A 13,067-nucleotide genomic window follows, 5' to 3' on the forward strand; every position below is an offset into this window, starting at 1 on the left:
ATGCACACAAAAAAAAAAGAAGAAAAAATACATTTCTCCAAATGTCTTTATTTTTAATGTTCCATAGAGAAAAAAAACTTTAGTTTGGGGACCAATTCTCATTATTAACTACAACTTTTGCCTCAACTCCTAATTTGCACAAGGAATATGGAAATGACATGAGATGTTTAAAAGCATTAAACATTTCAAAAGAATAACTTTGGGTTTTATAAGACAGAGTTGAGCATTAACATTTGCAAAATCCTTAGTTCTGCAGTTGTAGTTGTGCATGTTTGGTTGAACACTTAATCTGAAGTCATGGTTATATATCTGTGCTATTTAGCACAAGTATTTATTTATTTAGATAATTATTTATTTAAGTGTAAAAACTGTTGCACCGTCTCATATCTCTTGTGCCATTAATGTTAATGTGAAGAATATATCATCTCTATTGCTGTTCATTTTGTATGTATGTGAATGTAGGCCTACATAAGTTATACTCTATTATCTGTCATTGAAATTCAGGGATGTGGCATGCATAAAATGGACAAATTATGACATATCACTAATATTTCAGATAGTTTGTCATACATTTCAGATTGAATATACTAATGGTACTAATAATAACAATAATGAATGTTTTAATAGTTTCTTTTATTGGGTTTACAAAGATGTACATGGCATGCAATTTGACATTATGAAATGTTTTTAATTTAAAAGGTTGTATTCTAGAAGCATCAATACATTTTTAATAAGGTCTGCTCTAAATCACATTCCCAAGTGGGCTTTTCTCATGCATAATGGTAACTCAACTGTATCGTTTTAAAACTTGTCTCATCATTCTGTGTACACTTTTTAACAAGCCCTTGTGAAACAAAGTTAAATCCTGTTTCACAACATCGTTTTTTTTTTTGGTTGCTGTTGAGTGGCATGAGAACATATCCTGCACATTTCCAAAAGATCCAGTCAACTTTGAGACAGTGAGATGAGACCTGCAGTGTACTGACGGATATGTTGACTCCCATTTCACCTCTAACCTCAAGAGTATCCGGTGTGAATAACTCACAGAAGACGCTCACACCGCTGCTGACAAACACCAAGATGCCAAATAGAAGTCTTTTGTTTATCGGTCAGAACTGTCAATTTGAACATGTCATGTTTAAATGAATTCATTTGCACCAAAATACTGTGGAGTTTAATTGGGCTGCATAACTTTTGACGTCAACAACACAAGAAATGGAAAGCATTTTCTCCTTTCTCCTTAAGCGTTTTCTTGAAATGTTGATAAGCCTGTTTAATTTGCTGTCCTAAATGCATGATTATACAGTTAGTTGCATTTTATTATTTGCATTTAACCTTGTTTTTTCTGTGCTGTGGACCTACGGCCCATTTTTGGGTCACGACCCACCAGCTGGGAACCACTGCTTTAAATATTAAATAGTTATTTTTTTGTTGTTGTTGCTTTTTTGCATACCAGGGACTGATGTAGTTTGTATGATTTGCAAGTCGTGTTTATTAAACATTTTAGTATAACTTTCCTCAATATCTAACATAAAAAGATCTGAACCATTTTTGCTTTGTTTCTTTCTTTCTATTTGCTTCCACTAGTCAGTTTGGAGTGTTATACGTAGAAAGATGAGTTGTTTCTTAATTTTTTGCAGTCTGTAAATCATATTCTTGGTGTATATGTACTTGACCTGTATATATCTGAAATTACATACCGTTGTCCCAGTTTTATCCCTTGAACTCATCTTTGATAATCGAAATGACATAAACATTTTGCCCATGAAAAACTTTTTTCATGCCTGAAAATTGCTTGAATAAAACTCTACATCCTCACCTCATTTAGTATACGTGGAATCATGAATATGCAAATTAATCTCTGCTGAAACTGCAAGTTATGCAGTGTCATCTACAAATCGATGTATCAGAATGGTAATGCATTTTATGTATTTCTCTATACAATGTCAGCTAACAATGTGTCCCTAATGGTACAAAAAACATCTCGAACAGCTAATGATATGAAAAGCCCCACCTTGCAAATTGACAGGATTGGTGGCATGTTTATGATTGTAATAACATCCTGTATCAAACCACATTTTTGAGAATGTCTTTGGTACACTGGAGTTTTAGCGAAAAAATGCTCAGCAATGATGTTGACTGATGAATTTGGACATGGTTTGTCTCGAAGCATTTTAAAAACACCAGATAGACATGTAAACAATGCTAAAAGCTTGATTTTCACCACAGGGTGTCTTTAATTATCTGCTTTCTTTCTGTTTTCAGATGCTACCTGTTGGATGGGATCTCAAAAGGAGCATGGTTGAATCGTTCCAGTATCATTTACGCAGGGAATGACAAGTGGTCAGGGGATCCTCGCGTGTCCATCGTATCAAATGTGGGGGATAAACATGAATACAGCTTACAGATACAGAAAGTGGATGTAACGGACGAGGGCTTGTACACCTGCTCGATACAAAGTGAACGTAATCTACGCCCAAAACTCATTCAGTTAATTGTAAAAGGTGAGTGTTTCATCAACAACTGCTTATTTCATCACGATTTGCCATGTTTTTTTATTGATTATAAACTAATTTAGCATTATATTTGCACCTAGTTTGGTTTTTAGTTTTGAAGAGGGACTTGAAGCTCTGAAGTATTGCATTTGTCCTCTTTGCTGATAATATTTATTAATACTGGTGATATGAATTTGTGTTTACATTCATATTCATAACACTATATTTTGACTTCAAAAGGCCCAACCGCTCTGTCAAAATATCAAAAATGTTTTGAATCTTTAGGCCGCTGCATGCAATTTTACACCATTGCTAAAAGCTTAGATCACTTTTTCCATGTTTGCAATCATACTGAAAATATGGATTGAATGTGTTACTAATGACTATGAAATCATCAAACGTTAGTAAAAACCTTTTTAATGTTTCATTATGTAAATAGGGATTCTAACTCTACATGTGTGTGTCCCCCTTTTAAGGAATTAGAGTAAAGTCTGTGAATTAGCCTATAGGCTATAGATAGAAGTTGGAGTGCAGGATCGAGAGAGAGATTTGATGTTATGTAACATAATGATTAAAATGTACATTTTTATGGAGTTGGATTGTTCCTTTCATATGTTTTGTTGAATTTTCTTCTTCACGGTGGGCAAATAAGTCAAAAGTAACTGTAAACTGCAAAAATTAGAGTGTCTTCAGAGGAGTGACTCATTTGTGGTCTAAATTTATGGAGGAAATTTATTATTATTTTTTTTCCATCCTGCTCAGCAGCATAATTACTGATAATGTCCATGTGGAATAACATTTTACATCATAGTAGTTCATGCAAATGGCCACTCTGCAAGCCTCATTTTTTATTGTGTTAAATGGGCATTGGTTAATATGGTATATTATTTTTTTTTAGTGAGGAAAACATTAATTCTGTTGTTAGCGTTGCATATTATCTTTGGCCGTCTATTCTAATCAATACTTTTTAACTCCCTGACTGAATGGTCATTATGAGAAGAATTCCACCAATGCTGTTCTTTGAACAAACCTACAATTGCCAGCTACAAATATTGGCATAAAGATGTACATGTCTGCCTGATAATACCCTCTTCTCAGTGAATATGCATAACCTTGAGGTCTGCTCTCAGAACTTGTGTACATAAGCTTTATGTGTATGAAAAAAATAATCAGATTTCGCTATAAACAGTCAATTAAAATAAATAACAGCAAAGGTCAGGTATGCTATTTGTGTCTTGTTTTTGTGGAGACGTTTTTTTTTTTTTTTTTAATAAAAACTAGTTAGAGTTCTGCAATTTAGCTAGGAAAATAAATGTGTTTGTATGTATGTGTTCACATATATGTGTGTATGTACTGTGTAGTTTCCAAATATATTGTTTTTATGTATTCTTCACGGATAACAGAATGTACTTTTATGCATTTATATATTACAATGTATATTTACATATGGAATATGCTTTTACATATGTGATCATGGACCACAAAACCAGTCTTAAGTGTCAAAATTCAAAATTGAAAAGCTGAATAAATGAGCTTTCCATTGATGTATGGTTTGTTAGGATCGGACAATATTTGGCCGAGATACAACTATTTGAAAATCTGGAATCTGAGGGTGCAAAAAAATCTAAATATTGAGAAAATCGCTTTTAAAGTTGTCCAAATGAAGTTCTTAGCAATGCATATTACTAATCAAAAATGAAGTTTAGATATATTTACAGTAAGGAATGGAACATGGTCTTTACTTAATATCCTAATGATTTTTGGCATAAAAGAAAAATCGATAATTTTGACCCACACAATGCATTTTTGGCTATTGCTACAAATATACCCCAGCGACTTAAGACTGGTATTGTGGTCCAGGGTCACATATTACTAATTATTTATTGACGTTTTTATGACTTCATATCTATTTTACTAGCTATTCAATTTAGCCACCTATTAACTTGATAATAGCTCTGCACAATCTGGGCATTCTCTCAAGCAGTTTCATGAGTTGCCACTTGGGATGCTTTTTAAATTATATTGAAGGAGTTCCCATGTATCCCAGTTCCCTTGTTGGCTGCTTTTCCTTTACCATCTGTTCCAACTCTTTTAAAATTATTAGCTCATTTAAATTGGTTGCAATTTTAGTTTTATAGAGAAATTCATATTTAGGCACTATATCTGTTTGCTGCAAAACTGATGATTTTAATGAATATTTCATAGCTGTTATGTAGATATTTGGTCGCTGGCTTCATCAAACATCCTAGTCATTACAAGATATTTTAAGGATGTATATTTATCCAAATTCTCTGGTGGGCTCGTATTGTGTTTCTTTTATAGGTTGACACCTCAGTAGAAGGTGCTGACTCTCAGCAGTGGCAAAATTGCTATTTTTTATCCGCATAAATCCACTGTCTGTAATTAACTAGAGAAAGATCACTGCAAGCACCCTAACCCTCCTTGAGATAAAGCCGACTAATACAGGCCAATCATATCTGAAGAAGTGTAGTTTTAGAGGCCGTAACCTGTAGCCCATCGCTGAGTCTCTTCTATGTAATTATAATCAACAAAATGAATGTCCTCCTTTTTCACTCTCTTAGCCGAAGGCTGTTTCATGATCATGATGGATCTTTTGTCCTTAATAGAATCCATTACTTGCATGTATCTCTACATGATCTGGGGTAATTAATAAGCACTGGTAAGAAAATATACACGCACTGTTGGGGTAATGACAACAACTAAAGAGACAGAACAAAAGCGACAGGAAACACATGATGAACAGCGGTCTTGTAATAGGAATCGGTGAGTGGTAAACTTAATCTCCTGCAGAATTGTATCAAAAATGAAATTGCTAGATTGACTCTTACAGTGGCACAAATCCTGGAACACCAAATCGTATGTAATACGATTAAAACGTCTTGTTTGTCCTTTGTGAAATTTGAACAGACTGTACTTGTGGTCTCTTCGAGCTCTCTTGATGCATCCTGCACATTTTCGTGGACGAAACAGTCTTGCTAGGTCATTCTTTCTAGCCGACGGGTCAATACTGGGCATCATCAGAGAATGAGTGTGCTTGTTTGTTTTGTAGGGATCGAATGAGGATAGCCCACACACATTTTTTGGAGAATAATCACCTATCTTCTCCACCACTTAAATCTTAGCCTTGTTTACCAGACAGTACCATTTGTCATAGTCCACAGTGAGTCACCATTAAATAGAGCAGTTTGAGACCATCATATTATTATTTTATAGATGTGCTCAGTTAGTGAATGACAGATCAAATGTATTGCTATTCTGCACATAGCAATACATACATCTAACTTAGCTAAATATCAGGAGTGATGGCCTGTTTGTCATCAGCAACCACCATTTTGTTTATTGTGAAAGATGAACCAAAAAAATAAGGCAGCATGGCACTGCGTGCGTTCCAGTATTGCGGTAACAATGAAACGGAGCACAAAAAGACTTTTCTGTTGTGGCGTGTTTTGAAGAGAATGACTTCTGTGGAAGAAACATTGATTATCATGGTATATAGTGAGATATAGCTCTACATTTCAAGGATTTCTTTAACGTTGAACTTCTAGGTCTTTTGAAGTCACAGTAGCTTTTTTGATGAACACACTGAAATCTTAAGTCATTTTTCACAGGATATCACCTCTCCTTGACTCGCTCTCAAATGCTGCTATGCTAGTAACTCATGCTAATGCTGTCTGCTGTTGTTGGGAGTATAAAATAAAATGTTCTTGAAATTACTGAATTATCATTTTGCTACTAGCCTTGTATTTTATTTTATGTTTTCTGATATACTTCTGTACTGTTGTCCTTCTTTCCTTCTATATAAATTTAAAATTAAATTAGAAACATTTTATTACAATGCAACAAATGTATTTACTGTCACTTTTGGGCAATTAAATCAATATGTAGTAATTTTATTTAATTAATAGGAAATCTTAATTAATAATAATATTGATTATAGTGTGTTAGGGTCATATATACAGTATATAATATTCAATTAATCAAAAGTGACAGTCAACATTAATATACTGTACATGTACATATACATACACATACATGTACATATATATATATATATATATATAATATACACACACACACATGCATATGTATATATCAAGCAAAAACAACTGGTATCACTAGTTAAAGTTCTCCAATCCAGCCTGCTGACGTTTTTTTTTTTGGAACATCATTAAGCTAGGTTAAGATGTTTTGAACTTCATCTAAAATGTCATGAAATATTAAGCCTCATTTTAGATTCTGTACCAGTGAGTCTGCACCTCACAGCAACTCTGCAAAGTCTTTAATGTGAAAGTTGATCCTTTCATGAATGCCCAATATTCCTCTCACTGATATCTCTGTTCATACTGTAAGCACTCCTGCTTATAGATTGAACTAATACAGTCAGTGTGCTGGAGAACAAAGCAACGCGTCTACAGCAGAATGTTTCTTGTGTACCTTTTATATTGTATTAATATCTGAAATAAGAGATGTATACATGACGGAACCGATATTCACAAAGAGCACCAGAATGTTATAAATGGTATTCCTTTTAATCATGCACAGATTCAACGTGCTACAGTTTCAATTAACTCTTCAAATGGACACGTTGTACCAAGAGAGCTCATGTACTGGGTCGTGCACATTCTCACTGTCTCACGTTCCGTGGCAATACCAACTGAAGAAATCCCAGTGGGTAGAGCAGCCTGTCAGGGTTTGTGTTTTGTTTCTGTCTATGACACCTAATTAGGGATCTAAGTTGGTTGGTTTTAGCAGCCTTCAGGTTGTATGGGGAATTGGGAACCACTATGAATGAATCTGGAATCTGGCAGTTTTGCAAGTGTAGCATATTTCCACTTCCAGCCACGAGTATATTTAAAATGCATGTGCATATTTGTATCCCAGTTTAGTCACTGGATCAAAATATTCAGTATTCCCTTGTAACGGTGTGCATGGATGAATCATAAGGAGTATTCCCAGCATGTACTCTGTTTAAAAACCTGTTAAGCTGTCTATTAAAGAAATAATTCACCCAAAAATTAAAATTTGCGGAAAATGTACTCTCCCTCAGGCCATACTAGATGAATATGTTTCATCACTGGAAAAGATTTGGAGAAATTGAACATGGCATCACTTGCTCAGCAATGGATCCTCTGCAGTGAATGGGTGCCATCAGAATGAAAGTTTGAACAGCTGATATTATGTTAAACATAATACACTTCAAACTGTTACTTTGGCTAAATTATAAGTCCTCTATCTATATGTTGTTGGATTTTGATATATGAAGACAACATGGGATGGTCTTTTTCACAAATATTGAGATATTTTTATCAGCTGTTTGGACTCATTCTGATGGCATCCATTCACTGCAGAGGATCCACTGGTGAGCAAGTGATGCAATAATAATCTGCTCCAAATCTTTTATGATGACAAATTTGGGTAAACTAATTCTTTAGGGCATCATATTAACTGATTTGAAACACATTACCAACACAAGGCTAATTTGGTATTAGCATGTTGCTAGGCTAACAAAATAATACTCTAATAAGCATAAAAATGTATACACTAGCACACACAAATATTGAGTATAATTGCCATTTTTTAATTAGACTTGATTCTTTTTTATCAATGTTTTCAGTATTGCATAAATTATATTTTAAATTATATACATCATCTTACAACACCTTCTTTTATTAAAGAATACATGTGATGTATTTTTATTTCATTTTCTTTGGTTTAGAAAAAAGAATGCTTCTTAGAAGGCAGCTGTCAGTCCTCTGTTGTGTGTGTCTTGTGTTTCCACATGTGCCCTGTGTTTCTATGCCCATATTTGGTTTGTTTCCTGTCCTCGTTATGTCATTAGTAGTTTATTCGTTTCCAGGTGTGTTTGAGTTAATTAGCCTAGTTTTTAAGTCCTGTCTGTGTAATGCCATTTCGTCTGGTCTACTCGTTACTCCCCGGTGTTTGATGTCTGCCTTGCCTTGTCCTGCCCTGTCTCCAGTAAAGTATGTTATTTGAGTTACGACGCGTTCCTTGTTCCTCCCTCGTGGGTACACCGTGACAGCAGCATAATCATGCTTCCTACCTTTTCAAACAGCCGTAGCATTGGGTTTGTGCTTGTGATTTCTTCAAGTGCTGCCTATGTTGGCAGCTTGCTAGCGTTTGGAACAGAGCCGCATTGTAACTCACAAGGGTTGTTCAGGACACACAAGAGTTTATTATTATATTCAAAGTTGTTACTTACCTTCAGTGTCTTTCGGCTCAATTCAATGAATATAATGTCTATCCTAACAGCTTCTTAACTGGTATATGGTATAAGTAATTCATAACAGGATTATCAGACTGAAGGCTTTTCACAAAAGTGCAGTAGATTTGCATCATCGGTATGATACCAGCAGCTGTTTACAACTAGCTACATAATGCTGTATCTCTTGAGAAGGCAAAAGAAATGGAAACTTTTTTTTTTTTTTTAACTCCCTTTGGTTTTACTACCATAAAGAAAAACGCACGAACAGCACTTATGTTTATGATTTGTAAGACAAATGAAAAATGTGAGTTGCTAAAATGCAATTTTCTGTGGAGAATAGTAGCAATTAGAAATACATTATTGTATAATAAACATTTATACGTCATCAACATTGGTTCTCTTCCACAAATTAGACCCAACTGCATTCAAACCAACTGCGTATTGTGCAACTTGTGCACACCAAAGTTCACACAAAAAAAGACCAAACGAACTAAAAGCTCTAGTGTGAAAACTCATAAACTATGCTGATTTCAACGGTAATATAGTAATGTTTTACTCTGTCATTTAAAGATAAGTCAGCAGTTCTTGTGGAAAGGAGAGGGAAAATTAATTTACAGTGGTCTCTGTGTATTTTTGGCATGGCATGCAAGAGATATTAAAGGTTAATGAAGGGCTCAGCTGTGCAATAGTGCATATTTTATTGTACTGCCTATTCCACTGGTAATTTACTATGCAGAGGCCTCATATATAAAATCAGAATTCACCTCATTTATGCTATAAATATTTAGATGATGCTGTAACATACAAGTCCATTTATTGAACATCAGCCTTAACTTTTTTTGTTTTGTTTTTTTCATTCCTTTTCAGCCGGAAGACAACAAATAGATAAGACTGCATCTGATTTCTTTGCCTGTCTCTGCTCAGCTCTGTACTAGTCGGCATTATGACAGGAGCCCACTTTTCCCTCAACTCTGTAATTGGAATGTGGGCTGGTAGTAGGTGTGAAGCAATGGGGTCTTGGAATTGGGTGGCAGCAGTCAGCCCTGGAGAACCTGTCAGAATTTATAGAAAGGCAAGCCATGTACTCCACTTTATTCAGAGGAAACTCTGCATTTTAATAGCTGTAAGCGTTTCAGTAATTCAAGGTGGCATCATTAGAGGCTTATTTATTCACTCTGGGGCTGAGAGGCTGATAATGCCTCCACCGTCAGCTGTGGCAGCTCCATCTCAGCGCCTCCCGCCGAGGAGAGAAGGGAGAATTAGAGTGGAATGGGCAAACATGACAATCGTGCAGCAGTTAATGAATTAAATGGAAAACAAAGCATCAGGTTGTCTTGAATAGGGCCTTGGGGTAGGGCTTTAGCATTGTCTTGTTTTTCTCTTGTCATCATTACCCTACCAATTGAACAGGCTGAGTGGAAATAAACAGGTTAAAAATAACTATGGCCAAAAGCGTTGAGGTTGACGCTCAGAAAGGATTCACAGAAGTCAAATCGCGGTCAGACTTTGAACTTGAGATTAAATAACGCGTGTTTTCATTATGAACTTAGTGATAGTTAAAAGAGCATACCGGGATAGTTTGTTGAACTCTGCATCTGTTTATGCTGCCGTTTTCAGTGGAGTGTCAATGCATACTGGTCCTTTTGGCTTTTCAGCTACTTGAAAATACAGAGAGGGTTTCATTTCATCTGATAATATACTCTGTATTCACAGGTGGTACACACAAGACCAGTAATGAAAGTCAAAACTGTCTTGGGCTGTAATGAGAGATATTCCTTCAATGCACCAAATCCTCTGGACTTTTTTTCCTGCCAATTTATAAGCTCAAAAAGCTCAATTGTTTCGAGACAATTTTACCATTATTGCATTGTAGAAGTAAAGAAGTGTCTGGAAAAAAAAAAACAGCAATAAAAGACTTCAAATCTCAAGGTGAGCATTTACTGAGAAAGTTCTAGAATATATGGCATGATGATGAAACTGATGTTTCTTCGAACATGTTCAGTTTAAAGATCTGCAGAGGCCCCACATCTCATTTAAAAGGCCGGTACTCCTCAGGCGTTGATTAATAGGGTCTTGATCCTGTTGAAGGCAGATATGATCAGTCGACGAATGCAACATTTTCCATTTGTGCTATCAGTGATTGTGGACATTTGTCAACAGTGGGAGGAAGTTCAAGTAAACCTGCAGTGGAGAGCATGACAGTCAGAGCAGCGCTTTCAAACAATGAAAGGGTTCATTAGAATTTCAACTCAACCATTTAGTGCCAGCAGATTACAAAAACCAAGATAAGAAAGACCTAAACTGGAGATCAAATAGTGTAGGAGTAAATAACGTTGCTGTTTCATTGCAAGGTGACAAATGGCTGAATGTTTGGTGTCCTTTTACTCGGAAAGAAGAAATAGCCCAATTTCTTTGAAGACTTGAATGCCCTCTTCAGCATGCTTTAAAGGATTTAATTTTAATTCAGTCAGTGTCTTGTTTTCTTCTAACTGATTTTCCCCAGATGAGTATTGCTTATTCTATAATAGCGATCATTCATGATAATATATATTGTGTCTGGTTATGCATGGATGCAGTAGGGAGTCTGCCTGTTAGGAGAACTATTAATTGACATTTAAATAAAATAAAAGTTAATTACAACTCCATTAACTGTTTGAGAAGAACATACATAAATAGCTCTTGAGAAAGTTTGGTCATTATACATGAATCTTCAGTATTGCATGGTGTTTGTTTAGAATATTATATTGGGAGGAGGGAGTCAAAGAATCAGAACCGGTCTAGTTAAATACAATCCACTTCAAACAACCTAGCACAGAATCACAGCCGGACCTCAAAAAATGAACAAAGGGAATAGCTGATTTTGCAGACTCCTGACAATTTATTGCCTTTTTATGTAGGAAAGCAAAACCAGGAGGTCAGACATTTATTCATAAACCCCTTGACAACTGACATGGTGGTTTTGAGAAAGAGTGGAGGCTCTGTGTGATGAAAGGTGGGATAAAGATAGATTTACATCTCTTTTTCGTTTGTAGTTGAGTGTGAGGTGCACCATCACACATAATATCATGTGACAGTGTCTAGTTACCCTCTATATATCTATCAGAAAACCATCACTGTAGTTTTATCACCAAAATGTTTACAAAAATGAATTGAAGCGTTCTAAATCAGACTAGAAAATGTTTGTGAATACCAATTAATTTCTTCTTTCTTATATTTTTTTAGAGGTCCAAACAGGAAATGCTGGGAATCATATTATTTTGTCAGCATTAGTATGTTATGGAAAATGCCCTTATGATGTAGTTATAGTTTTTGGTTATACTTCATGAAACATTTTATATCACCACGCTCCTTGGTTTATGGACTATGCATATCATTTATTAAATCATATTACACTTAGACTTTATAATTTGTGAACTAATCCTAGAATTTTCATCCTGTCAGAATGAAACCAGTGAAAAAAGATTTTCATGTAAATTGCTGTAATTCCTTAATAAAATGACTGATTTTCATGAGATTTGGTACGCATGCTTAGAACGTCATTCTAAAGACAAATTACAGATGTTTGTGGGGTTCAGTCCTGCTGTAACGACGAAAATGATTTTACCTTGGGAAGATCTGAAACTATATGGCTGCTTTTAGCCAATTAGCAATAATTAGACAATGTGAACAATGCCCAACAAAAGAAAACACTTTTTCTTTCAAAATATGAGTGACAGACCTGTGACCTTATTGGGATAATGTGGTATTGCGTTGGGACCCCAATAATTGCTGCTTGCAGCTACATACTTTGTGAACTGCATGTTCACATACTTGACTTTCTAGATCCAGGCTTTTGGCATTGAGCTCATTTGTAGCTTGTGTATCTAACTGTTTGTTTTGTTCCACAGTTCCTCCCAAAATCTATGACATTTCATCGGACATTACGGTAAACGAAGGCAGCAATGTTTCACTCATCTGCTCAGCCAGTGGGAAACCAGAGCCCAAAATCTCTTGGAGACACATCTCCCCATCAGGTGAGTTCAAATCAGTTACAATACGTCACAATAAGTGAGACAGAATTTGACATTGACTTTAAAACACAGCAGGAATGTCTGTCCAAGTTCAGTGTGCTCAGAAGATTATAATGATTAAACTAAGATGTTTCTTTTTTAAACCTTCTATAATGAATTGAGTTTAGGAAAAGACTTTTAATCAATTATCGCTTCAATTTGCTGTTGTTCTCAAAAAGACTTCTTAGTTTAAGTTATCACTCTGCTGCAGGGAAAATAACATGTGAGGATACATCAACCTCATTTTTACCTTTCATAGTTTATATTCAGCTGTTAAAG

General features: G+C 35.3%; 1 protein-coding gene across 3 annotated transcripts in view; it reads left to right on the plus strand.

Moving 5' to 3' along the window:
* LOC306879444 (neuronal growth regulator 1-like) overlaps positions 1-13,067 on the plus strand; it is a 109,315-nt gene that overhangs the window by 17,666 nt on the left and 78,582 nt on the right. For all 3 annotated transcript variants that reach the window (XM_079432393.1, XM_079432394.1, XM_079432395.1), the window contains exons 2-3: positions 2,266-2,504; positions 12,627-12,752. In XM_079432393.1, coding sequence (XP_079288519.1) covers positions 2,266-2,504; positions 12,627-12,752 — 365 coding nt within the window. The remainder of the gene's footprint in view (positions 1-2,265; positions 2,505-12,626; positions 12,753-13,067) is intronic.

Source organism: Barbus barbus (genome assembly GCF_936440315.1).
Source record: "Barbus barbus genome assembly, chromosome: 13".
Lineage (NCBI taxonomy): Eukaryota > Metazoa > Chordata > Actinopteri > Cypriniformes > Cyprinidae > Barbus > Barbus barbus.